Source organism: Purpureocillium takamizusanense, chromosome 6 (assembly GCF_022605165.1).
Source record: "Purpureocillium takamizusanense chromosome 6, complete sequence".
Lineage (NCBI taxonomy): Eukaryota > Fungi > Ascomycota > Sordariomycetes > Hypocreales > Ophiocordycipitaceae > Purpureocillium > Purpureocillium takamizusanense.
Genome location: NC_063073.1, coordinates 2479226 through 2503645, shown reverse-complemented (window position 1 = coordinate 2503645; position 24420 = coordinate 2479226). Strand labels below are relative to the sequence as shown.

Sequence of the window (24420 nt, the reverse complement as noted above, 5' to 3'; positions counted from 1 at the left end):
CGACCCCACTACAGTACCTACGATGTATGGAGGAACGGGGGCAGCGTGTGAACTGAAGCAGCTCAACGTCAGACGCTGCCATGGCATAACGTACGGTTACAAAGGCCACGCATTGACGCTAGCATGTCTGTCTGCACCAATTCCTTTTGCCATGGTCGCGGCCTCAATGCGCCGTGTTTTGCTTCGTAATGTTCCGTGAATAAACTCCCATTTGTTTTTCTGCACCCATTCATCATCGCCATGTCCTTGGCACGTCCCCTCCCCCATACGTCGTCTACAGTCGCTGCTTCTCCGAACCTTCAATCTCGCAAAAGGCCTTGAACGTGGTAAACTCGTCGTCCTCGCCACCCTGCGACTCGAGGACCAGCTCGGCCGTCGAGCCAACGAAGAAGACGTAGCCCTCTTTCATCTCGTGGCTGGTCGGCCCCACCGAGATCTTTCCCTTGCCGCTCGTGCAGATGATGATGCTGGGCCCGTCGAGCGGCTCGAACGTGGCCTTGGCGCCGTCGCCGCGCAGCAGGGTGCGCACTACGGCGAACTCCTCGATGGGCGGGTCGTAGAGCGCCACGGACGAGCCGGAGCTGTAGCCGGCGCGGTTGAGCGTGGCGTAGGGGTACTCGGTGGGCGCCATCTTTTGCTCGTCGATGGGCGCGTAGTTGTACGTCAGCATGTCCACCAGCGTCGACACGTCCTTGAACTTGGGCGTCAGGCCCGCCCGCACCACGTTGTCCGACGCCGCCATGCACTCGATGATGTCGCCCGAGACGTAGGCGTGGATGTCGTCGGCGACGAGGAACAGCGCCTCGCCGGGCTGCAGCGTGACGAAATTGAGGAAGAAGAGGACGAAGAGGCCAATGTCCTCGCCAAACTGGCCGTGGAGCCGCGTCACCAGCTCGGCCATGACCTCGCCCCGCGTAGACGGGACGCCGCCCGAGGCGAAGCCGCTGCCCTCCGACTTGGCCTGCTCGACCAGCTTGGGGATCTCGGCGGCAACGTCGCTCGAGAAGGAGGACATGAGGCCGCCAAACGCCTTCTTCAGCGCCTTCTTCTTGTCGTCGGTCACGCCCTCGCATCCGTCCTTGGCCGCCGCCTCGAAGGCCTTGGCATTGTCCTCGCCGACCAGCCGCCGCAGAGACGGCACCGTGGCCAGGAAGTGCGCCACCTCGGCCAAGGGCCGGAAGCCGCAGAGGCCCTCAAAGGGGGTGATGGCAATGGCCATCTCGGGCTTGTGGTTGTCGTCGGGGTAGTTCTTGGCATCGCGGGCGTGCAGCTGCTCGGCGAGCTTCTTATTGGGGTGGGCCTGGATGGACAGGGCCTTGTTGATGGACAGGACCTTGAAGAGGAAGGGCAGCTTGTCGCCGTACTTGCCCGAGACGGACGCAGACAGGAGGGCCTTGTTTTCGGAGAAGAGGTCGAGCAGGGAGCGGCCGGTGACGACGTCCTTGGAGGGGTTGGATGGATGACTGCCCATCCAGAGCTATTGGTGGGGGGAGGCACACACGGAGACTCAGTCAGCAAGCATCCAAAGGGCGAGCGAGTGATGGGGGGGAGTGCGAGAGAGCTTTGGGCGAACCTCTGCGTAGGGCTTGTCGGCCTGGATGGACAGGGTATCTGAGGGCGTGGCAGCGGCGAAGCGGGCGGCGGCCGAGTCGGTGCCCTTCTTGCCCCATTCGTACGAGTTGACGCCGCACGAGAGGCGGAGGAGGGGGACCTGCATGTTGGCGATGGCGTGGCGGGGGGGAGGGGCGTGATGGAAGGCAGAGGGAATGGCTGGCGATGGGCAGCACCCGAGGCGGTTGGGCACAGTTGGATGCAAGTGATAAGGAGTCTAGGCGAGAGTGGAAGATGTCGTGGAGGTCGAGGGGTTCTTGGCACGGCATCATACAACCCCGCGCGAGGGAGGTCGCTATTTGGCGCCCAACAGCTAGAGCTTCAGCGGATGTGTAAGGTAACCTACCCCTCCACTCCACTTTGGAACCTAGCTGGAGCCCTCCAGCTCCCCCCACTTGCATCTGCCACTGCCAAGGAAGTCGCTACCTAGGTAGTATTACAGGTGCTAACCTGGAAGGCACCTACTAGTAGTCCACTGGAGCTTCCATCCAATGCCCGCCACTGTGGAGTGCCCCAGGAGACAGGCAGCCACGGACCCAACCTCAGATGCAGCCCCCCCTTCGGACAGCGGGGGTGCAGGCACCTCAGCCGGGCTCCCGCTGCCGATACAATTCCTCCACCAACCACGTTTGTCACGATGCTCAGCAGCAGCCCGGCCTCCATCCGCACGTCCAGCCATACATGAGCGATGATGATGAGGGTGGGTTTTCGCGCACGGGTAGGCTCTCCGGGCTCTCTCATCATTTCATCTACACACAACGCAAATGGACTCAAGGATACCTTTTTCAACAATAACAATGAGAAATGAGAAACCAAAGTCTCTTCCTCCAGCCCATCGTCGTCAGCCTCAACTTCACCTGACGCTGGCAAAAAAGCCAGCCACCACTCAAAGCCCGCCAAGTTGGCATCGAACCCGTGCGCACTGACAGGCACATCCTCCAGCAGGTCAGCCAGTTCCAACGAGGGATCCACGCCGGGAAAAAAAAACGCGTTTCACGAGCTCGAGCTCGTCCATTGTGAGCACCGTCAAGGCTGCTTTCCACAAGACCCCAACCACCAGCCGCGCCACGCCCGGAATTCGATTCTGATAGTACAGCCTACCTACCACCACAACGGTCCAAGTTACTAGTCCAAATTCACTTCCAGTCCCCTTAATCCATCCTCTTCAACAAGCCGGCCATCCGGCCTGCGTGCCAAGCCATGGCCAGGCACGGCCCACGCTGTCTCACACCCGCCGCGTCTCTGCGTTCCAACCGCCGCGCCCGCAAGAGACAGTGTATTAGCTAGCTAGCATCCCGCCCACCCATATTGTAAGTCACGTAGTTAAGCAAGTCAAGTTAGTATGTGCCTGACGCCAGCCTGCCAGCCTGCCAGCCTGCCCGCCTCGTCGCGTCTCTTCTCTCGCTCCTCCTCCTCCTCTTCTCGTCCTGAATGCAGCTGCGCAGATATACCAGCCCTCTGCGATCGTCGCGACGATCACATACCCGCAACGTCGAAAAAAAGATGTCTGGCTACCGTGTATACTAGTATTCTCCGCGTCCAGAGGCGCAGGCGTAGCATACCAAGGCTGGCAACATACACACACACACACACACACACACACACACACATGCAGACACACGCCCGGCGCTGCCTGCTGCCGTTACTTGCTACACGTACGTACGTACTCAACTCACTTACTTGATGCTTGGTTAATTGACTTGGGACCACGACGCGTAGAGACATGTCCTTCCCACGGATGCCCTGTTTCACCTCCAACGAAGAGGGCTTCGTATAAGAGTTGGCACCGCAGCCAAGACTCTTGCTCAGCTCTGAGCGCGCGCCGTTACGACCTTGCCCCCCTTCATTAGATCTAACCATCCATCCAGTCATTCATTGCCATTGACGCGCCAACTATGAAGGTATCGTCTCCGCGGCGCACACGTCCTATCCTAGCCACTCGCATAGCATATACTGACCTCACGCCGCATCACAGACCTCTCTCGTCTACTTCGCCGCCCTGGTGCTATCGGCCTTGGCCGTGCCCATCGAGCACTCCGAGGCCGGCCTGCACCCCGAGCTGCCGGCGACCGATAATAGCAGCAACAAGGCCGCAAAGGCTCCCGCCCCGGCCCCAAACGCGGCTGCTCCCAAGAGCGCCCCAAAGCCGGCTCCCAAGAAGTCCCCCAAGCCCGCACCCAAGAAGGGCCAGCCCGCGCCTAAAAAGGGCCAGCCTGCGCCCAAGAAGGGAAAACCCGCGCCCAAGGCCGCGCCAGCTCCCAAGCCCAACGCCGCCGGTACTTGCTTGCCCCCTTTTTCCCGCTCCTCCTTTTCCTCCTCCTCGTCGCAGCTCTCTTGTCCATCTATCTATCTATGCTTGTGAAAACGACGTCGTCTGACCCATATGCGTTCTAGCTCCCAATGCGACCGCCGCCGCGCCTCCGCCTTCCACTGCCACCACGGTACGTCGTCCATCGTCAGCTTACACTTTCCTCGAGTCACGGTTGAAGAGGAAAGAGACACACGAGGCTAACAAACGAAATGTGGCAAATGCTAGTGCGCCGGCATGAGCCAGTCCTGCTCCCACATTTACAAGAAGTTCAAGGAGGTTCTCGATGGCGACTCCGCGGACTTGTTGAAAGTGATTAACGAGTTTGCCGACAAATTCGAGGTAAGGCACTCGAGCAAAACAAACCCATCCATCCATCCATCCATCCATCCCCCCAAGTTCGCATTGAGACATGCTTGCTTTGCCTCTGCCACATATGATGGAACAGCAACTGACGTGAGCAATCCCATTCTTCAACAACAGAGGGACCCCAAGTGCGCAGACGCCATTCTAGACTGCAGCGGCAGCAAGCCCGTCCAACAACAAGTCGCCGCCCCGCCTCCGGCTGCCCCCGCCCCCGCCAAGGGGCAAGGCAAGGGCCCCCTTGGTGCCCTGGGCTTGCGCTAGCCGCCGCCGCCCTCCAAGGCCTGAAGAGCCGCCGTCGCCGTCTCCGGGACGCGCTGTCGAGTTTTGTCAATGGCATAAACAACAGGGACAAAGGATTCTGTGTAGAAATTCAACATCTTTTTGCTTCTTGCTAAAAATGTAATGTGCCGCTGGTCCCTGTTCGCATTGAAGTTTGTTGCGGTACTACCTACCTATCCAAGGCGGTGTTTTTGATGTACCTCGTCCAGCAGCAATGAGGACGTTTGTTGATCAAGTACTACTACAGCCATGTTTGGGTGATTGCACGTAAAAGACGTACTTTATAGTCGCGCTCCGCTCAAGATTTCATACGAAACTGTCAAGTCATTGTCTTCTTTTTACTTCTTTTTCTTCGGCAAACACAGATCTATATTCTTGACCTGTTGGTGGATGCAACACTTCGTGTATATATATACGGATCCGCACGTGCGCAAGCAAGGGGTTGCATGTCGATGATATATCGCAAGAGTATTATGTTATCATTCGTCAGCTGGTTCTTGTACTTCCGCCGCCGCCGCCGCCGCCGCCGCCTTGACCACCAGGCAAGTTCGATACTATGACTCTGAAGTTCGAAGCTGGCTTCTCCCCATATCCGCGGAGAAGAGGCCCGGATATATGTGTGTAAAGGCATGAAGAAGGGGGGAGGCACGGACGACGGGCATGATGATGGCAGTCGAGTGAGTCGATGGAGGAAGGGTTTTTTTTGGAGCGCCATCTGGCATGAAGTCGAGCAAGAGAGACTTTTGTCGAGACTACTCGCCGGGCGGTCAGGGCCAGTCGGGTCATGACGTCTGGAGTGGCGAGATCGTGACGATGCGCGACATGATGGCACGGAGGAGGCGGTCAAGTTGGATCAACGGGTGGCATGTAGTAGCATCGCGAGCCGAGATGGAAGCAAGTCCCTTAGAGGCGAGTGCAGGGGAGGAGACGTATAAGTATCGAAGCGTCGAACGTGATGTTCCGGGGGGGGAGGGGGTTGGTTGAGGCACAACAGAGAGGGCGGGGGGGGGAGGGTTCGAGCCTCTGTGGCGTTTTGTCTTGGTGCGGGGGCTTGTGTATATGCTCGAGGAGGGGGGATGATGTGGTGTGGTGTGGTGGATGGTGTAAGGGGACGGCGATGTGAGGGTTGCTTGCGCAGACGTATGTCGTATAAGGTCCCTGGACAATGGCGGCTTCAGCGGCTGCCACTACGTCTAAAAGAGCTCGAATATATGCATCTACTACCGTGTGCTTTCGCCCCCTTGGCCGCGGTATATGTGAACTCACTGACCCCTATTCCCCACCGCAGTCACCCCAAACGGCCAGCCCGCCAGCAAAGACGCACCTGATTCTCGCTCCAAGTGATCGTCGACCCTTCCTTTAATCCGTTCTATGAGCCTTAACAAAGCCATTATACAGCTGACTCGCACTCGCGAGGCCAGACGGCTACATATAAGACAGGCGGCTACATGTGAGTGCTCCAAGAGCCTGCCCTCCACGCTGGAGCCTCGATCTACCTATTCCTCAAAGCCCACACCTAGGATTCCGTTTCTCAAGGCTTGATGTGCAAGGCAGGGCTGCGTTTCCATGCCTCTCTATGCATCGAGGCCATTCAGTGTACATTGATAAATAGCTCTGCAATGGATTCCACGGCTCTAGTCACGACTCTTCGTCATTTTCGTCTATGGGCTTCACCAACTTTGATGCGGTAGCGACAATCGGCTTCCCCCTTCACCAATCCATTTTGAAAGTTCCGTCAATGCAACCACGCAGCATCTTTTGCCCTGTCTGTCCCCTCCACCCCTCTGGTGACGATATTTGTCACACAACTATCCAAAACTAACAGCGCGGGGCACGATGACGCGCTTCCATAAACGAATAAACCTCTTCATCTCGTTTCTGCCTGCCTGTCTCCGGGTGAAACACCACGGGCGGGGACGCCGCATTCCCCCCTTCTCCCCGGGGCCGTACGACACACTTGAGAGAACCCGCACGCGAGGTGGCGCGCGGGGGGCGGAGCTTCTCTCGTCACACGTCGGTTCTTAATGCGGCTCCCGATTCTGCAGGGTCGCAAGGCGCGCCGTTGCGTCCCGCTGGCCATGGCGGCCACCACCCGCGTGTTGGGTGGTGGTGTGGCCGACAAGGCGCTCGCAGGCAGCACCCAGTAAGGAGTACGACCGGGCAGAAAGAACCAGCGGTGGTCCTCGATTGAATCCGGAGTGATGATAAGATCCGAGTAATAGTATCACAAGATAAACACACTTGATAGTCCTTGTGGCGACATCATGTCGCTGTGGCGTCGGCTCGGGCTGCCGCCATGGTATCGGGTTGGTCCAGCGCACGTCAGCGGCTCCGGGCCGGCGACCTCTGGCTTCTGGAAGCCGTCTCGGCGGCTGATCCCGAAACCAAATCCGTAGTGAGTGCACAGTCTCCATGCTGGCTGTTTCTGTGGTACAGATAATACTGGCCGCCGGCCAAGGAACTCGTCGCCTCCCGATGAGCCGAGCCATCAGCGTAGCGGAAAGAAGATTCCGTCCCTTCATGGACTTGCGATCGCAGAGGGTCATCTTGGGTTCCGTCCGGCGACGAATTCGCGTACAGGTCGGGAGCGCGACCCAGCTGGGCGCCAACCTGCGAGCCGTACGACAGTGGTGCATTCTCGTAGGTCTGATATCCAGCAGACACATCGACCCCTAAGCCAGACGCGGCGTCTCCGGCAGCGAAGTGCGAGCTCTTTCGATAGTCATCGCTGCGGTAGACCGAGGACCCGGAGCTGGGTATGGTCCGCGACGGCGTCGGAGGTAGGCGTTCGTGGCTGCTATTGACCGAGCTCGACAGCCCCGGCGTCGCCGTCTGATATGGGAACCCCGTATCCGAGCCCGAGGACTGTCGCGAGACCGACACCGAGCCCGTGGGCACCGTGGCGTAGCCGTATGCAGCGCCCGTGTCCAGGTACATCATGCCGTCCGCCTTCACGCCAGTGCCACCAGCCGTCATGGCGTATGCGCCCGTTACATACGGGGAGCCCGTAGCCGACGACTGGAAGGCGGGCTGGCAAATAGCGTAGTCGACGCCCGTGCCGCCGTAAGCGCCACTCCACGCAGATGGAGCATAGTACGGCTTGTCGCCGTATCCGGCGGCAGAGTCACCTCGATTTGCCGAGAGAGCGAGGCTGTCATGGTACGCATTCGCTGGAACGCCGAGGGGCGAGACGGCCGACGATGCGCGGGCTTGCATCATCCGTGACGCATCGACGTTGTAAGTAAAGGCATTGCCCTTGACATGAGATACCTCTTGAGACGAAACCTGGGTCTGCCGTCAGCGTGAGCTATCATAACATCGGGTGGTGGGCTCGACCCATACCCGTAGAAACTGGCATGGCGCATGCGAGGCGTTCTTGCAGTTCGTGCAAGGCTGGCCGTTACCGGCATCGCCGCTGCACCTGATCTTCCTCTTTCGACAGCGGCCACACTGCGTTGTTTCCGAGATCAGCTTCGCTGGCACCGCATGAGTGAGGCTGGAGTATCCTTACCGCCACGGCAATCCTCTTCCTCTGCGATGCCGAGTCGTCGAGACCCCCGTCTCGGTCCGCCATGATGATGCGGCTAGCTTCACGATGATGCGGGTGCTCGGCCGCGTCGCGATCCACGTACGATGGCAGGTAGGGAGTGCGGAAGGAGGAGTATCGCCTAGCCGCGCTCGGAGGAAAGCAAGTTGTGGTCACCATGGTCCAGTCCAAAAGGCTTGAGCCGTGATTCACGGGCCCTGGGGGGGCGATGGACGTTTGCAACCCGGTGGAGCTGGACGGATCAGACAGAGCAACTTGCTGTCCAGGAACTCCTGGCCTGCACCCCTCAACCTAGTGCTTGTGTCAGGCGTTTGCTTCTGTCCCGTCCTTGCACCAAGATCCCGCTTCCTGGGTGACAAGTGCAATGTGCCTGTGTGTGTGCCTGTGTGTGTATGTGTATGTGTGCTCTTCTGGTGTGGTGTTGCTACTGATTCCAAAGCGGACGTGCTCCCCGTCTGCTCTTCAGTACCGTGGCGTATAAGATCGATCGAAGCGAGCTGGTGACGAGGAACAGCGGCGGAGGGGGCTTCTCTTCCTCTTCAACGTAGAGTCAACGGCCACAAACATCAGTGAGGAGGAGGCTGCCTGGAGCAGGCCAACAGTTGGTAGCTCGTCATGTTGTTCCACGTTCCCGTGCGACTCTTGCGGTCCCGGCCGCCGCGCTCAGTCTGATGCTCGGCCATGCTTGTCCTCGGGTCCTGACCCCCACCGCTACGTCCCACGCGACTCACCTCTGTCGTCCTGGCTCTGAGTGTCGCCATCGAAGCAAGGAAGGCGAGTGGCGTGGCGGCACCCTCGTACTCTCTGGAGTCTGGAGCAGCACGACGCATGTCACTTAGGGCAGAGGCCCGGCTGCACCGTGAGGATGAGCCTCCACCACCAGCTTGCCGATGGAAGATCCGCTGGCAGGAAAGCAGGAAAGACTGGCGGCGTTCCTTTCATCTGGCGGGATCCGAACGCCAGGGGGGAGGGCACCTGCAGCGTCAAGGGCACGGCGCATGGCTTCCAAGGATCCGGGGGCCGGTCCATCGGGTGAGGCTTGGATTCACGGCCAATCTCAACGCTTCCCCCACAGCCTCTGGCCTTCTGAGGCCGGCCATGAATGCCACGCCCCAGATACAGGCTTGGCGCTCATCAGGGGAAGCCGGCGCAGGAGCACAGGTATCAGCCCCATCCATCTGGCACAGCGTCGCTCGCTAGTCAACAGTCACAAGCGTCTCGCCTCCGCGCAGTCGTCTTATGGAACGGCGGCCCCAGCAACAGGTCGCTTCTTCGCAACAAGGAGCGGGTACGCGCCTCATCCTGGATGTCAGTTGCCACGGGCGCGCGGGGGGGGGATCGATTCTGCAGGGCGGCTGGGCATACCCGAAAGCCTCCCCTGTTGACCAGGATCTGTTCTCGGACGACGCCTCCAGGACTGAGGGCCCAGGGACGAGGGCATGGCAGTCGTTAACATGGGGTCCTTGCCGGACGCCCAGTTGAGTTCATCGCGGCCAACCAGGGAGCAAACATGCAGCCTGCCAGGCATATCGGTGTCGTGCCGGCCAGCCCCCACAGGCAATGTGCAGATACAGCTTTCATGCCACACGTTCCACAGACTTGTAGCAATGGAGATGAGGTTTTCGGCAGCTCCAACAGCCGTAAATCGACCTCGTGAAGCTCATGCTTCGATCAGATCAAGCGCGCTGCTCGAGCGATGCCGCAAATTTGCCAGGCGCCTTCTGGTCGTTCCAGTGTAACCATCCACGGTCTGCCCTGTAGGGGTGAGGGGAGAGGAAACAAGTGGATGCCGCGTGCAACGGCCAACGCTGCGTAAGTCTTCACCGTCACTGCCCCGCCGCTGCGTTTGCGCCCCTTGCCATGGATGTTGGTGGCGGTCCGTTGCCAAACAGGCGGCGAGGGCCGCAGATGAGGCACGTGCGGCTCGGACAACGGCTGGAGATGCGCCTCTCGCACCCAGTGACGGGTTCGCCCGCAGACCCCTGGTTCTCCATCGGCTTGGGGGCGAATCGATGTCCATTCCCAGAGCCAGGCCATGGTTGAGCCAGCTGGGACGCGCGAGATTGCTTCACCCGTGGAACATACAAAGGCGGCACAAGAGTATGGCGGGCGTGGAACACCCAATGGCATCTTTGATCTTGATGGAACTGCCCTTCGGTTCCTTGTTGGTGTAAGTCTGTAGGAACCAGCGTACTAGGATGGAGACGAGTACGATGTGTCAGCCTCAAGGTCGAAGCGATCGTCTGCAGTACGCGATTTTGACTCCAGGCGCCTGACTGACGAGCCGAACCGCAAAAGGCGGTATGCTGGGAATGCGGCCATCATACCAGCCCACAGACCGTTCTACCGCAAAGTGCTTGCTGCGTCGACGCCACCAGGCTCCAGATGACACAACAGACATGGGAAAACTCGAACATGCGGCGAGCAACACGTCAATGCTCACGGCTCTTCACAGTCGCGGGGCAAATCTATTCGCTCGCGAATCTCGTGTATGCAAAAATAAAGTGCTCCGTGTGCTCGACTGCCCGAAGGCGCTGATGTCTAACAGCGTCGACTGTGCCGATGGTTCATCACTGCACGCCAAGCCAGGCAGCGTGTCGCACTGGGCATCGTTCATGAGTGTCCCTATTTTGCAGCGGCGATTGAGTTTGAGTGAGAATGACCAGGCTCTGCGAATGAACACGGGTTCCATTGTGTGTTGCTGGCGGTCAGGAATAAGTAAGTGCCCTGGCAAATGTTCTTCCATTCCCTTGACTTCTCTTGCTCATAACGTATGTCCGATCCGGTAGCGTCGTCGTCGTTTTCCAACCAAATGCCATCACATGGGCATGCCAGTCATGGCACCTCCTCGTCAGGAGTGTCGCCACTAAAGATGTTCGTTTGTCCTTGGAGACATGAGTGTGCCTACAAATGATTGATGAAATGGGTTGGATAGAGTCAAGTCGGACTGTCAGCGAATACCAACATGGACCGTATCAGACCGCCTATACCCAGGACAGGGGAACAGCATCGGGAGCCCAGGTAACCCCTAAGAGCCGCCGTACCGCGTTCTCGGGAATACACCCACTCGGTAAAGCACAGTATGCAATCTCGAATGAAGATCCTCCGTCTCCCCAGGCAGCCATCGTCCTGCAATCCCTCAGGGCATGGCGGCGTCAGCAAGACCGCCATACATGGCTCCCGTTGGCCAGGGACAACTCGCACGGAGGGTCCCAACTTTGCAAAGGCGGGCCGTGTTGTGCCCAGATCGCAGTATTTGTGCGACACCGTCAGTACCTGAGGCGAAGTGTAACGCGCCACATCCTAGCGATTGGGTCCCGAGTTGAGGCTTCCGCAAAGCGCGTGGCCGCTGGGCGACGGAACGTCCACAATGCCGTTCGGTAGGTCGTCGACGTTCCGTACCGCCCATGACAGCTCCAGGGGCGAAGCGGACTATCGGTGTGGTTGCAGTCCCTCCGTCATGGGGTGGACACGGAGAGGTCAACGCCATCTGCGGTTGCGTACCTCGTTGAGGCGTCGTTGAGAGAGCACAGGGCCTCGTGGCTCTTCCCGTCGTGGGGCTGGGCACCCGACATCGTGAGCCTCCATCAAAACCAGCGCATACGGTTCCCAGCGGCACCTTGCACCGAGCAGGCTGACGGGCTGCGTGCGCCTAGCAGTCCAAGCAAGCGAATGCTTGTCTTGAACCCCTCCGCACGGCGCGTTTTCGTACGACAGGGCTCACCAACTGCCTCTCCCCAGTGCCAGGCGCGCGTGGCCTACCCAGGCCGCTCGGGTCTCCGTGAAACGTCACAGAGTGCAGGTAGCGGCAGTCGGCCAGGCCGTGGCCCATGTTCAACCAGTGAATAGCTGTTCCCTTGATGAGTCGGAAACGAGCTGCACCAATCGCCCCCCAGAGGAAAGGAGCAAACCCGCCAAGCCAACCGAAACACCAAGGCCTTCCTTCACCATCGCCTCTGCGCACCGCATATTTGCAACACACAAAAAGCCGCACAAAGCGCCGAGCGCTGCACCTCGTCAACCATGCGCCTAGGTTAATTGTCAGAAGTCATGTACCGGCGCCGCCGAGTACAGTCTCCTCTTCGAGAGTACAATCTCGCAGTCGTGCAGAGCTGAGGTGAACACGGCTCATCTGCGGTGCGGTATCACCGTCCCCGTCCCCTTGCAGGTTGCGAAGCATAACTCCAGACAGCTGGCAGCTTTCCCTTGGCACTCGAGGCGGCCGGTGGAGGGCACGACGTTGAATGAGACAGCCGCGGTGGAACGGGACCAAGAGAGTCGACGCTAACATGTATGTTCATGCTGTTCAAGCATCGTGGCAAAGGGTGCCGTCCTCCGACCCCAAGACATCGGCAGCACCTTCCTCGTCACGTCGAAATAGGTGAGATATTGCAAATATTGACTCTTCTTTCGCTTGTTTTGACTTTCTTGCTGAACTCAAGGGCTGGCGAGGCCCGTCATCGTCTCGACCTATACGTATCGTCGCGGCGTCGATGGCGGTCCCCGTCGCGTTCCCGGTCCTGGTCCCGGTCCCCGGGCCGTCGATCCCGGTCTCTGGGGTCCCAGTCCCTTCGGTCGGCGCGCCGGCCGTCGTCCCTCCGAGAGTGATGTCTATCGCTACTCCTGTCTCTCCGGCGAGGGCTGCGGCTGCGGCTGCGCGTCCTCGGCTGATCTCCATTCCGCGGGGAAGGGCCACCATCGCGTTTTCTTTCGCCGCCATCTCGCTGATGCCGCTTCTTCATTTCCTCCTCCCCATACACCATGCCGTAGCTGCCACCGGCGTCCCGCTCCGCTTCTGCCCTGTATTGCCGCCGCTTTTCAAGCTCGTCCACTCCACCCCACCCGCCACGAGATGCATTCGCCCTGCGCTTGGTGTTTGTATCCTTCCTCCAGACGTCGCTGAGCCTGCTGACGCTCTGCGAAAAATCAACGTGGATGCGCCTGTCGTCAATGAGAACGCCCTGCATCTTGAAATATGCAGCCTCGCACGACGCCTTGTCTTCGTACTCGATGAATGCGTACTGTAAACTATCGCCCGTCTTCTGGTCACGGATCACTTCGCAGCTGAGAATCTTGCCGAAACGTCCAAAAATGAGCTCGAGGTCGGCATCCGCGGTAACAGGGTTCAGCTTGCACACGAAGAGGACATTCTCCGGCGGCTTGACCTCTGCAAAAGGAAGATCGCCCATCATCTCCAGCGTCAGTGCCTGCGCCTGCGCCTCGCGGTTTCGCCGGCGGCGCTCGAGCTCTTCCTCGTCCACCCCATCATTCTCGTGCAGTGCCGCTTCATCTGCGATCCGTACCGTCTTGAGCTGTTCTTCGGTCGGCGCGGGGCTTGAACTCGGCTCTCTTAGGTTCTCGGGGTCTGGGTACGGGTCGTCCAATATCACCGTGTGCTTGACGCGAATGTCGATGAGCGGGTAGCCCTTGTCGTCCACAATCGCCTCGTTTATCTTCTCCAGGGCGTCAAACCCTTCCACGACCTTGCCAAATATTGCCGCCTTTCCATCCAGAAAGTCTGTATCCTCGCCGAGGGTAATGATGAACTGCGATCCAGCCACTCGAGTGTCGGGGTCGGAGGCGAGCGGCACCGTAGCCATGCTAACCGTGCCGCGCTCAACATGCTTCAACTTGGGGTAGAAAAAGGCTGTGAACGTTCGTAGGGCAGGGTTGCCTGATGCGACGCCCCATATTGATGAACCACCGTCAGACTCTTGGGAGAGCGGGCCGAGAGGATCGCCGGTCTGAAAAGAAAAGTCCTTTTGTACGGAATGGACGGGGGAGAAGTTGTAGTATTTGACCTTGCATAGCTTTAGGAAGCTTTCTGGTGGTTAGCTGAATGTCTTCCATCAACGCCCGTGGATAGGAGACCAACTTCTCGCAAAGCTTCGGCGCATGTTCGACTAAGAGGTCGATGACAATGTCGCCCACACTCGTCTCGAGCAGGACCGACATTGTGCCTTGTGTGCGGCCCGTGTCGCAGGCAACCTCGATGTGTCGTTGAGGCTGCGCGATGCAGCGGAGGCAGGAAACGCAAAAAGTTTCGTGGAGCGCGACGCTTCAACACGCGCCTGCCGCACAGTGTATAAGTTAGCGTAGACACCTCAGTCGTACCTTCCGTCAGTGCAGTGACGCCACCGGCCCAGGCGTCAGCGTCCAGAAGGAAAGGAACCTCCGGCTGCCGTAGATCAGCCGGCAGGAAGAACGGGTTCGCATGGTTAGTCACGTGATTGTCCCCTCTGGAGCCTCCCCACGCCAAGCCTTTTCTTGGCAAAGGCTTGGCTTGGCGCCTGAGCCAAATGTCAGCCGAGAAGCTCAAGAGTTTGCGATGGAATTCCAGCCATTATACCAACAAGGCTCTCTCCGGAGCTGGCTGGCTTGTCCGCATTCCCGCAAACCCGTACTAGCAAGACCTCGCCTGGGTGTAACCCAATGGCTCCGGCACACCCGTACGAAGTATGCTGTACTGGCCGGAGCCCGCTTCATCGCGGATAACATGCCTCCTCCGCCCAACTCGAACATGCCGCGGGTTCCGTATCACGTCAGGCTGCAGGTCATGAGTGCATATTGCGGCAGCATATGGCAGACTGATGTTCCAATTGGCAGTCTAACATCGATATACAATGTACTCCTTGGAGTACATGACTACAAGCGGTACATACGCCGCGAAGGAAGTGAATCCATCCAGTGGAGAAAACAGTAGTGTCGCTCCTGCTCGAAGCGAGCACGAGAATGTCGCAAACGCAAGTGAGGCTGTGACCAACTTTTTGTGTCCAGCGTGAAACGAAAATGCCCATATCTCTTTTTGACCAATGTCCCATTCCCAAGCTCAAAGATGACGGCCATGTCCTGTGGTCCGCTCCGCCCGAAACGCCAATCGCCCATGCAACAAGGGGTATTATGAATAGAACAGGAGGGTGAGCTCGCTGGAGGAAGACGCAATAGCGTTTACTCCATGCAAGGAGAGCTCTTCCTCCGGCGCCCCGACCGCAACTCCTTCTCCGTCTCCATGAGTCGGGCTTGCGCCCACGTACGCATTGACTTGTCGCAGCGCACGGCGTCGCAGTTGAGCAGCTCTGTTAGTGCGCGCTTGATGCTTTCATTGACGTCGAAAAGGCGCTGTTCCTCGGCTGAGATTTCATAGAGCGTCTCCTCGTCGAGGATGGTGTCGAGGCCAGCTTCAGCAACGACGCTGCACCGCGTTCGCCCGCCTCGGGCGTGTCGCCGTCGTGGCGAGCCTGACGAGACGCTAGAGGACCGTGTTGATATGCTGCCCGTCGAGTATTGGCGCGGACGAATTTGTTGCAGATGGTGGCTGAGCTCCTCGTGCTGTTCCTGTAGGAGCATGTACTGCTCGAGAGCGAAGCTGTAATTGTGGTGCGATGGTCTGCTTGGCGCAGCCATTGTTGCGGTCGTCATAATACCAGCTTCCTGGTGGTAATAGTGTATTGTGGAAAGATGCGGCGAGTATGAGTGCGATTCGGATTGAAGCCTAGGCAGTAACAACGACACCATTGGAGGGAGGGTGGTGGTTGGATTCGTCGCGGAAGCTATGATAGATGCGGCACTCAGGCACCTGGCAGACCAGCAAGCCGAGTCTGCAGTCGTGGCAGGTCGGTTGGAGACGAATTCTCTCAACCAATGTTGGCAGGCAGCGTCAATGAGAGACGCAAAAAGTTTGGAAAGGGCTGCGAGGGCTGCGCGACTGCAAAGGCTTCAAGCTCGTGTGCAGGGAGCTGTTATTGGGAGTGGTTGTCCAAGTGGGTAACCGTAGCTTTAGGGGGATCGATCGCAAGCGCGAGTCAAGCGTCGAGCTGAGATGTTGTTGCCCCCCGTTGCAACAAGGCAGATAAGAATCTGGAGCTGGCTGTTGCTGAATCGATGTGAATTGACGTTGGGATGAAAGCAAACAACTTGTGCAGAGAAGAGAAAGAGTTCGGGACGGCAAGCACTGATAATAAGTGATCGGTTGAGCCAAGCCGCCAGTGGTCGCTATCGTCTTGTCTCTTCCCTCACCTCACCGCGTGTGGCCAGCCGAATAAGGTTTTGCGTGCTCACAATGTCGTGACGATCCAATGGCGGGGCGCCGTCGTGGGCTGTTGGCGTGGGCTGTTGGCGTGGGCTGTTGGGTGGCGAACCGACGGAGGGGACGGGTTGAGATGGGGAAGCAGAAGGGGGCTAGACTGCAGAGGAGGGGGAGACGAGGAGGGAGGCGAGGTGGTGGTGAGATGCAGGTTTTGGGGGGTACGGGTTGGCCGACGGCGGGTGCGAGAGCCTGGAACTGGGCAGCGACAGCCAGTCAGGGGATGGTTGGGAAGCGATGGCGCTGGATCTCAGGTGTCGTTGGTCGAGAAGCAACGGTGACAGCCTGCAGGCGCGGCGGCCTTGGGTGGCCGTGGACGATGATGGTGTCGTAAGATGTGCGTGTCCTTGGACTCTGGTGCTGATCTGGTTGTTTGTTGCTGGTTCTGGTGCTGGTGCAATACCGGTCCGCCGCTACACCGCCGTCAAGCTAACTTAGTAGCACTAGCTGCCTTCCTAGTTTGCTCTCTTCTCTCAAACCAGTTGGAATGGCAGATACCGCGCCTCTACCTTATTAGTCGCGTGTGGCTTCCAGGGGCCCCCGCGGCGGATGAGCGGTGGATCGGATGCTTGGGTCGCGCCGGAGCTGGCCGCACACCCACGGTTCGCGGCAGGGTCGATGCAGCGCCAGCGCAGAGGCGGCTGCCCCCGTCTTCGTATGGTCTCGTATGGAGGTAGGTTCGAAGTAATGTACAGTCGGTGCGCTGTGGCGGCAGCACGTAGTGCTACTATGCACAGCCCGCCAGGGACGAGACTGGTCGGTGCAGTTCCAGTGCCGGGCGCCGTCGACGGGCACTCGGGTTGTTTATCGTGCGGAGTACCTTGACCGGCTGCAGATGCAAGCGGCGCGCAGCAAGCCTTGCAGGACAGAATGGTCACTCGCTCGTCGTCGCGCGTCTCTCCGTCGCAAGCTTGCAGCTGGTGAGGGAGGACGGCGCAAGAGAGAAGGAGAGGAGCAGGAGGAGGGGACAGGAGGAGGAGAAGCAGCAGCACCCGGAGCAGCAGGAAGGCCGGGGTGCTGATAACATGAAGTAGTAGTACTCCGTAGTCCAAGGACAAGACGGAAACGGCCACGATACCTCGCTGGCGGCAGGCCGAGCGAGTGATACTTGCCGGCGATGGCGATTCGCGCTTTCGTGCTACCTTGCGGTGTGGCTGCCGGCCCTGGCCTTCCAGAAATATCAAGGCGCTTACAACCCGGAAAGCACCCCTACGTTGCAACCCAAGTGGGGAGATTGGCACGCTGGCACGCCTTTTGCTCAGGGGGATGTGCGCTGTGCCGCTGCAAACCCGGCACCTTTGGGGTGAGAGCCCGGTCAGGCGAGATGATGATCAGGGAAAACGTGATTATTGATGCGCCCAGCGAGCGTTGCGGCGGCGCGGGCCAGGGATTGTGTCGCGGGTTGTGGTGGGTGATGGAGAGCGCCGCTGGGGGGGGTGGCCTGGCGTCGGCGCGAAATGAAATGAGAAATGTAATGAGGTCGAGTTGCCATTGATCCTGCGTCTTGGGGCGCAGAGAGTGACGGTCGATGCCGGCATATGTATGTATTTCATCGTCTGCATGTCAGCAACGTACATACGTAGAGACGTACTTTGTAAGTTGCGTTGAGGAGAGACCAAAGCCCCTGCTCTGCGGCCACGATGCCGCAACGGACACCCAGCGACCTGTGACGACACCGTCGGAATCGCCTCCGGGGGGGCCCAGTCTTGCTTGTGCCGCTCACTGATACAGTAGTTCCTCCCTCCTGCAAGGTACTTACGGGCAGTGCGTAGATGGGCACTTGTCGAGGGCCCTTCTCCACCGATGATGGGGCACGTCCATTCCCCTTGATGGCACCGACACGTCCATCCCTGGCACGCAATAGCCCCCTTGCAAACTCCTTCCGCGCAATGAGCATCGCCGTCCGAGCTTCCAGTTTCAGTAGCCTGCCCTAAACATTTCGCCGAACAAGGACGCGTGTCGCCAGACCCGTCACATTAATTTCGACGGAAATCTGCTAGGGGAAAAGCTGGAGCAGTCTCTAAACTTGGAACAAGGAGAGTAATAAAGGCCCACTATGGTGAACAATTGCCTTGGCTGCCCGTCAGCGACTCAGCGGCATGTCATCATTCGTGCCCAGCAAAAGTAATGGTTCCGTCTGGGACCCTCCGCGCCAGTGACCCGCTGCTGTCTCACGTCTTGCTTTCCCCAGCGTCACGCCACGACGTCTCAGCCAGAGGACCGGGCACCTGGGGAACAGAGATCCCTCCCTTGGCTTGCAGCTGTGTGTTCGTGCAGCTGCACTCGCGCGCCGCTGGAATCGTGGAGCTTGTTGACATCCAGAGCCGGGGATCCGTTCCCCCCTCCCCACAACGAAGCCACATCCCGCTGCGCTGGGTCGAGCTCGCTGACTTCAGAGGCGTGCCTGGCCCACGCACCCGTCAATGCTCCGGCTACCAATGATCGGCTTCGATCGAGGCCACCTCGAGGCCCGGCTTGCCGCCATCACCCAACGTCCGGCGCCGGCGGCCGAACTGACGTCTGTTGAGGCAGCAACATGAGCCTCAAGGGTCACACCACGTTCGGGACATCACGTCCGATAGAGGCGCCCGGCCGGATCGCCAATATCGCTGCTCACAAAGGACGACGAGTCGTTGTGCCACTGCCGTCACTTTGCCATAACGGACCCCGCAGCGTCTGTCGCGAGTTGTGTCAAGGTGACGCAGTTTGACGCAGTTTGACGCGGCCAGCCACGAGACCCCGACAAAGCACTGTTGGTGGCGCCCAAGCCATGCAGGGCGATTGGATGCTGGACAGTCAGAGTCTCTCACCTCACAATTGCCGAGAGGGCACGATGCTCCGGTCTCTCCAACAGTGTTGCTCTTCATGCTCGCGATACCCTATAGATGTGGATGGGATCCCTGTCATTGTAGAAGGGGCCCTCCTGGTGCTCCCTCGACAACACCGGGTACTCCAAGTCGTCCACTGCTAAGCCCGAGCGCTGGCAGGTGTCGAGGAAGATCCGAGACGTCATCTCGTTGCGCTGCGTTGCCCCTATGTACACCTCGACATCTGGGTGCAGTTCAAAGAGATCGAGTATGGTGCCCACTAGTGCGGGGTGGTTGCTACGGTCGTAAGTTATGTCTGCCCCGAGCACAACGTCGATGGATTGGCCCTCGTTCCAGCGCTGGTCTTCCGTCCCAACCAGGGCATGCCCCCATTTAACATCCATGGGGTGGACAAGCGGTGAGTCCTGTAGGTCATTGAGGAATAGATTGTCCGGGAGGTTGTTGATGACGTCGTCGGAGCCGTCCGAGGCGATGATGTGTCGACAAGATAGATATTTGGCACACATGACGGAAAGGTAGCCGGTACCAGCGCCAAGCTCCAGGATGCGCTTCCCGGTGACCACGGACGGGTGCTGACAGAGGTACTGGCCGAGGTGAAGCGCAGCCTCCCACGTTCGCAGGCCCGTCGTGCCCCCAGCAGAGATCAGTGAGCGGTTCTCGAGCAACGTGATGCTGCGCGCTTGGTCCGATTCGCCCGAACCATGGTCCAAGGCTGATAGGCTATACGTCACGTAATGCTTTTGCTGGACCGATGCCGTCTCTGAGGGCAGCGGCGCGGACAGGAGCACGGGGAGCAGGGACATGAGGTTATCAGACACGGCCTACGGTTGGTCAATACGACCATTGCGACTTGCAACTGAACGGCGTGCTCAGCCGCCAGGCTACGACTTACGTGCTCATCCCAGTCGTCTATGGAAGCCTCGATGCGCGCAATCAGCTGCTTGAGAGTCTTGAGTCGATATCTGTCGGGCGGGGCATACAAGAGGACATGGTCGGCGAACAGCCTCTCGTATATGAGCTCCTGCACGGCGTCAAGCTTGAGAAATTCGGCCGGCGGGAAGTCGAGACTCGGCTCCAGCTGGAGATACTGGCGGCAGAACCTGTCGACATGGTGCTTCCATGGATGGGCCATGTTGACAGGTGCCAGGGCGTGGTGTTGAACCGTGGTGGCCAGGGTTGAAGAGGGGCAGTCAGGCCCGTCCTAATCTTCAAAGAGACGTGGTGCCTGGCCCAAAGGGGAACTCGATTCCCGGCAAGGCCCCACTCTTGGCTCGAGACTCTCACGAGATTCTCACGTGACTCGGGGCGAGAGATCAGGCACTGTGAATGGCCGACCCACTCTGGATTTTTTTCTGCGCACACATTCTTAGGGTTGGACCCGAGTAAGCGATAGGCTGGGTCGGAATTTTCGCCCCTAGCACCACCGCCGCCGGCAAGCCCTTGAATCCACGACTTTCGTGAAGCCCATCCGCCAAACGGTCTCTCTCTCCCGTCAACCACCCAGAGATTCCATCGACAACTACCGCAACCATGGCGGACAACGACAGCCCCGTTACCCTGCGAACTCGCAAGTTCATCCGCAACCCTCTGCTGGGCCGCAAGCAGATGGTCGTGTGAGTTTGCCCGCCCGTGTGCGTCGCCGTCGTCACCATTGCACGTCGTCTCGCCCGCCATCGCGTTTCTCGAAACCTCGAACCGACACTCGACCACCCAAGACAATCAGCCTGCCTGCAAATGCACATCTCACGGAAGCCCGAACGAGTATCGACATATTTGTGTGTTCGCCGGGAGTTCTGTGTCGCAGGCAGGCGCGATTGTCAGTGGCAAGGTCGAGAAACACGCCAGGCGCCCACAGGCGAGACGACATGCAATGCGGGCAACGGCGATGCGTACAATACGACCAAGGATTGCAAGAACAAGCAGCTGACTCTGCCTCAGTGACATCCTCCACCCCAGCCGTGCCAACATCTCCAAGGAGGAGCTCCGCGAGAAGCTCGGCGGCCTGTACAAGGCCCAGAAGGACCAGGTCCAGGTCTTCGGCCTGCGAACCCAGTTCGGTGGCGGCAAGACCACCGGTTTCGCCCTCATCTACGACTCCCCCGAGGCCATGAAGAAGTTCGAGCCCAACTACCGCCTGGTCCGCGTTGGCATGGCCACCAAGGCCGAGCGCGCCAGCAGACAGCAGCGTACGTGGCCCCCGTCTCCTTCGCGCATGGCGACCCCGTGCACCGATGCCGAGCCATCAGGCACCGTGTCCGCCGCTGCCATGATCGACGCAAGTGCTAACTCCCCGCGCAGGCAAGCAGCGCAAGAACCGACAAAAGACGCTGCGGGGCACGGCCAAGGTCAAGGGTGCCAAGGCGAAGAAGGAGAAATAAGCGCGCGGTCTTTTGCTGTCGGCGGCGTCGTTGTAAAAACCCGGGGTCGGTATGGGGGCTTTGGCATCGTCCGGCGCGCGCCGCGGGCGTGCTGCTGGCATCATTTTTCGCCTCGGCATGGGATGGAAACGTGTCGGCGAATCGGTACCTCTGGACACGACTGGGGGATTGGGGGTGGTGAGGGCTCGGCTTCCATGGTCTACCTTGTCACTAGCATGAATCAAGGTGTTTCGGTTTTGGCCATTCCACGTTGCTGAGCGGGCTCGACAACGAGTGACCGGGTACGCATGCACAGTCGGTGATGACATGATGTTGTACACGACTTGAGGAACAACGCCGACCAGCAGCTTTGGGGGTATCAACGCCTGCCTAGGTGCCCACCCGGGTATCCTGCAACCCGACTCCGTGTGCCTCGCCTCCAGATGCATGTCTGCCACTGATATCCAAAAACGCAGGTTCGCCAACACCTTACCAAGACCAAAAATCAAACCATCAAACAGGCACGGGTATCCCAAGATTTCGTTTCATCATAAGCCGCCCACCCAAACCGCGCGTCTCTTTCCCTCTTTCCCTCCCTCTCTCTCTACCTCGTCTATCCCTCCCTCCCTCTTCCCTACATCATCCCCAGCGCAAACACGCCCGCCAGGCACCCCACGGCCGCCACCACCGCCCCGCTGCCCGCGGCGCGCGGCCTCCTCCCCGGCGCGGCCTCCGCCGCCGCCACGACCACGGGGTTGTGCCAGCCGCAGTGCTCCCTCCCGCCGACCGTGTTGCACGTGTAGAACGTCTCCTGGCGGTAGCCCATGCTGGCGAGGCGCTCGGCCTGGTCGGGCGGCGGGGTGACGATGGGCTGGTACGGCGGCGGCGGCGCATCGTCGCGCTGGTGCAGCGGCGAGAAGACCGGGCCGCTGCTCTGCGTCGTGGTGGTGGTTGTTGGGGAGGAGGAGGAGGAGGAGGAGGAGGAGGCTCGTGGTAGGTTCGGGGAGAGGCTGCCGCCGTCGTCGCCGGGGGAGGCTTGCAGGGGGTGGTGGTCGTGCGCGTGCGCGACGGGGAGGAGAAGAGGCAGCATGGAGAGGAGGATGAGGAGGAGGGTGAGGAGGGGGGTGCTGATGATGGAGATGTTGCTGAGGGTGAAGTTCGCCCTGCGACTACTGCTCCTTCGTCGGGCCATGGTGACTGCGGGAGTGTGCTCGTCGGAAGTGAAGCCCGGGGACCCGTGAGGTAGACAGACGTTATATCGCGGTGTGAGTGCCTGCATGTGCAACACGAGTCGTCGTCGTCGCTGCGCCGTCAAGTCGATATATCTCTGCGCCTCTGCGCCCTCCCTCCCGCGCAAACCCCACGATCCAAGATGTCCCTGTTTTTCGCAGCGACTCCCCGTCGCAACGATGACAGGGCGTCCCTCCCTCTCCTTAATATATGGGCACCAGGCCACAGCGTCCCAAGCTTGCCTCCCTCGCCGCGAACGACACTGACTGACCCCCTTTCTCCCCGGGCCGCACGCACAAAGGCTGCCAAAAAGCGGTACGGTGTGGCCGCAGCGCGTTTGCTATATATATATTCCCCGGCAGATAGATGCCCGTTGTGTAAATCCGACCGCCGTCGTCGTTTCTACCACCTGAAAGGGTTTACCCGCAAAAAAGGGGCAGCAGCGGTTGCGGCCAGGTCAGTTGCCTGCAGTCGCGTGCCACTCTCGTTGCTTTCTCAGAGCCCTCCCGCTCTCACGCGTGCGAGCGGCGGCTCTGCCGAGGTCCCGCACGTCCCCGCGCGGGTGTTTGTTCGTCGTGGTGTTCGTCGTGGTGTTGGTGTTTGTTGGTGGCGGCACAGCCGTCTGCTGCTCATGACGATGTGGACAGTCTTTTAATTTCAAGAAAGGAAAAGAAAAGAAAAAGAAAAAAAAAGGAGGAGGAGGAAGTAACTTTGCCTTCTTGCAGGAGGGAGGAAGAAGAAGAAGTGCGTCGAATCGAGCTTGGTGCGTCCTGACGGTCAATGGTGGTGGTGGTGGTGCGCTGGCCGGCTTACACAAACACCAATCAATCACTCAATCATTCAGTCAAACGCAACTCCCCCTCCCCCGCGCGCGCGCGCATGTCCAGTCCAGTCCAGTCGTGTCCACCGCCCGTTCACGTTGTTCATCATGTGCTCGTTCGCTCACTGCAGAGATGTTCAACCCCGCGCCTCGGCCGGCCACCGGCACCATCAGCTGTGCCAGCATCAGAGCTCGGCCCTTCCCCGCTCCCCTTGCCTTTCCCTCCCTCCCTCCCTCCACCGGAGTCTTCAACGCAAGTCGACGAGTAGCACTCCGTCGTAGATGGGATACGGCGCATCATTCGCATCACCGCCACTCACTCAGCTAGGGACTGGTCCCCGATGCGCTGATGATCGTGCGACCACCACCACCGCCACCGGGGTGCATGCACCGGTGGCATCAAGTGCTCGTCCTCGGCTCCCCTCCCGGAGGCGTTGAAACACCGTAAAGCCCCCCGCCCGCCTGCCCGCTTGCTCACTTGCTTTTGTCCTCCAAACAAACTCTTTCCCCAAGATCGCGATGGTGCGTACAGTATAAGTGCAGGGTAGTCGTAGTGCTAGAGTACTGTACATGGTGAAAGGACGGCCTCTGCTGATCCACCAACACCACCACCACCACTCGATCCTGCGACACTGGCCGCTACCCCGACATTTTTCAGGTGGCCCGCCATGGATGGATGGATGGATGGGATGCGTTTCTCTGGGCTGGGAGGAGGAGGAGGCTCTCCGATGTGTGCCGCGTGACTCGACAGCGTGGCATCCCGTCCGCGGAGGCGTCGCCGTCCAGTCCCTGGGGACAAATCCGGGGTTTAGCTTAGGTACGAAGTTCTACCCAAGGTACTAACTAACGTACTTCGTAGGTACTACCTAAGGTCCTTGGCATCCATTCCCCCCCCCTGCTGGTGTCGGTGAGGTACGGTACCCGTGCGCTGTGTTGTCAAAGTCACAAAAGTGTGTGTGTGTCTGTGTGTGCGTCTGTGTGCCCATGCTCG

The 24420-nt window shown here is 59.4% G+C and overlaps 8 protein-coding genes across 8 annotated transcripts; 2 read left to right on the top strand and 6 right to left on the bottom strand.

Moving 5' to 3' along the window:
* Positions 1–28: 28 nt before the first annotated feature.
* On the bottom strand, positions 29–1915 carry PMI1 (Mannose-6-phosphate isomerase). The gene is made up of 2 exons (XM_047988726.1): positions 1574–1915; positions 29–1477 (listed from the first exon to the last, which is right to left on the bottom strand). The coding sequence occupies exons 1-2, from the start codon at positions 1715–1717 to the stop codon at positions 275–277; spliced, it is 1347 nt and encodes a 448-aa protein (XP_047844724.1). The 5' UTR covers positions 1718–1915; the 3' UTR covers positions 29–274.
* Positions 1916–3506: 1591 nt separating this feature from the next.
* JDV02_007251 (uncharacterized protein) lies at positions 3507–4546 on the top strand (the record flags this gene model as incomplete). The annotated part of the gene is made up of 5 exons (XM_047988725.1): positions 3507–3512; positions 3587–3887; positions 4006–4052; positions 4148–4261; positions 4403–4546. 5 exons carry the CDS (start codon positions 3507–3509, stop codon positions 4544–4546), a joined length of 612 nt encoding a protein of 203 aa, XP_047844723.1.
* A 2340-nt stretch (positions 4547–6886) lies between these two features.
* Positions 6887–8270, bottom strand: JDV02_007250 (uncharacterized protein; the record flags this gene model as incomplete). The annotated part of the gene is made up of 3 exons (XM_047988724.1): positions 6887–7849; positions 7907–8014; positions 8076–8270. 3 exons carry the CDS (start codon positions 8268–8270, stop codon positions 6887–6889), a joined length of 1266 nt encoding a protein of 421 aa, XP_047844722.1.
* Positions 8271–12568: 4298 nt separating this feature from the next.
* On the bottom strand, positions 12569–14066 carry cyp6 (Peptidylprolyl isomerase; the record flags this gene model as incomplete). The annotated part of the gene is made up of 2 exons (XM_047988723.1): positions 12569–13931; positions 13987–14066. The coding sequence occupies 2 exons, from the start codon at positions 14064–14066 to the stop codon at positions 12569–12571; spliced, it is 1443 nt and encodes a 480-aa protein (XP_047844721.1).
* A 993-nt stretch (positions 14067–15059) lies between these two features.
* On the bottom strand, positions 15060–15626 carry JDV02_007248 (uncharacterized protein; the record flags this gene model as incomplete). The annotated part of the gene is made up of 1 exon (XM_047988722.1): positions 15060–15626. The coding sequence occupies one exon, from the start codon at positions 15624–15626 to the stop codon at positions 15060–15062; it is 567 nt and encodes a 188-aa protein (XP_047844720.1).
* A 3431-nt stretch (positions 15627–19057) lies between these two features.
* On the bottom strand, positions 19058–20154 carry JDV02_007247 (uncharacterized protein; the record flags this gene model as incomplete). The annotated part of the gene is made up of 2 exons (XM_047988721.1): positions 19058–19843; positions 19915–20154. 2 exons carry the CDS (start codon positions 20152–20154, stop codon positions 19058–19060), a joined length of 1026 nt encoding a protein of 341 aa, XP_047844719.1.
* Positions 20155–20468: 314 nt separating this feature from the next.
* Positions 20469–21853, top strand: JDV02_007246 (uncharacterized protein). Its single transcript, XM_047988720.1, has 3 exons — positions 20469–20635; positions 20961–21208; positions 21321–21853. Exons 1-3 carry the CDS (start codon positions 20553–20555, stop codon positions 21398–21400), a joined length of 411 nt encoding a protein of 136 aa, XP_047844718.1. The 5' UTR covers positions 20469–20552; the 3' UTR covers positions 21401–21853.
* A 160-nt stretch (positions 21854–22013) lies between these two features.
* JDV02_007245 (uncharacterized protein) lies at positions 22014–23329 on the bottom strand (the record flags this gene model as incomplete). Its single annotated transcript, XM_047988719.1, has 1 exon — positions 22014–23329. Exon 1 carries the CDS (start codon positions 22656–22658, stop codon positions 22014–22016), a length of 645 nt encoding a protein of 214 aa, XP_047844717.1. The 5' UTR covers positions 22659–23329.
* Between the last annotated feature and the right edge of the window lie 1091 nt (positions 23330–24420).

Excerpts from the sequence above, each read along its gene's own strand:
- PMI1 (XM_047988726.1), bottom strand. The coding sequence starts at position 1,717 with ATGCAGGTCCCCCTCCTCCGCCTCTCGTGCGGCGTCAACTCGTACGAA. Across the intron at positions 1,478-1,573 it reads CCGACAAGCCCTACGCAGAG|CTCTGGATGGGCAGTCATCC; the intron begins GTTCGCCCAAAG and ends CCCCACCAATAG.
- JDV02_007246 (XM_047988720.1), top strand. The coding sequence starts at position 20,553 with ATGGCGGACAACGACAGCCCCGTTACCCTGCGAACTCGCAAGTTCATC. Across the intron at positions 20,636-20,960 it reads GGCCGCAAGCAGATGGTCGT|TGACATCCTCCACCCCAGCC; the intron begins GTGAGTTTGCCC and ends ACTCTGCCTCAG. Across the intron at positions 21,209-21,320 it reads GCGCGCCAGCAGACAGCAGC|GCAAGCAGCGCAAGAACCGA; the intron begins GTACGTGGCCCC and ends CTCCCCGCGCAG.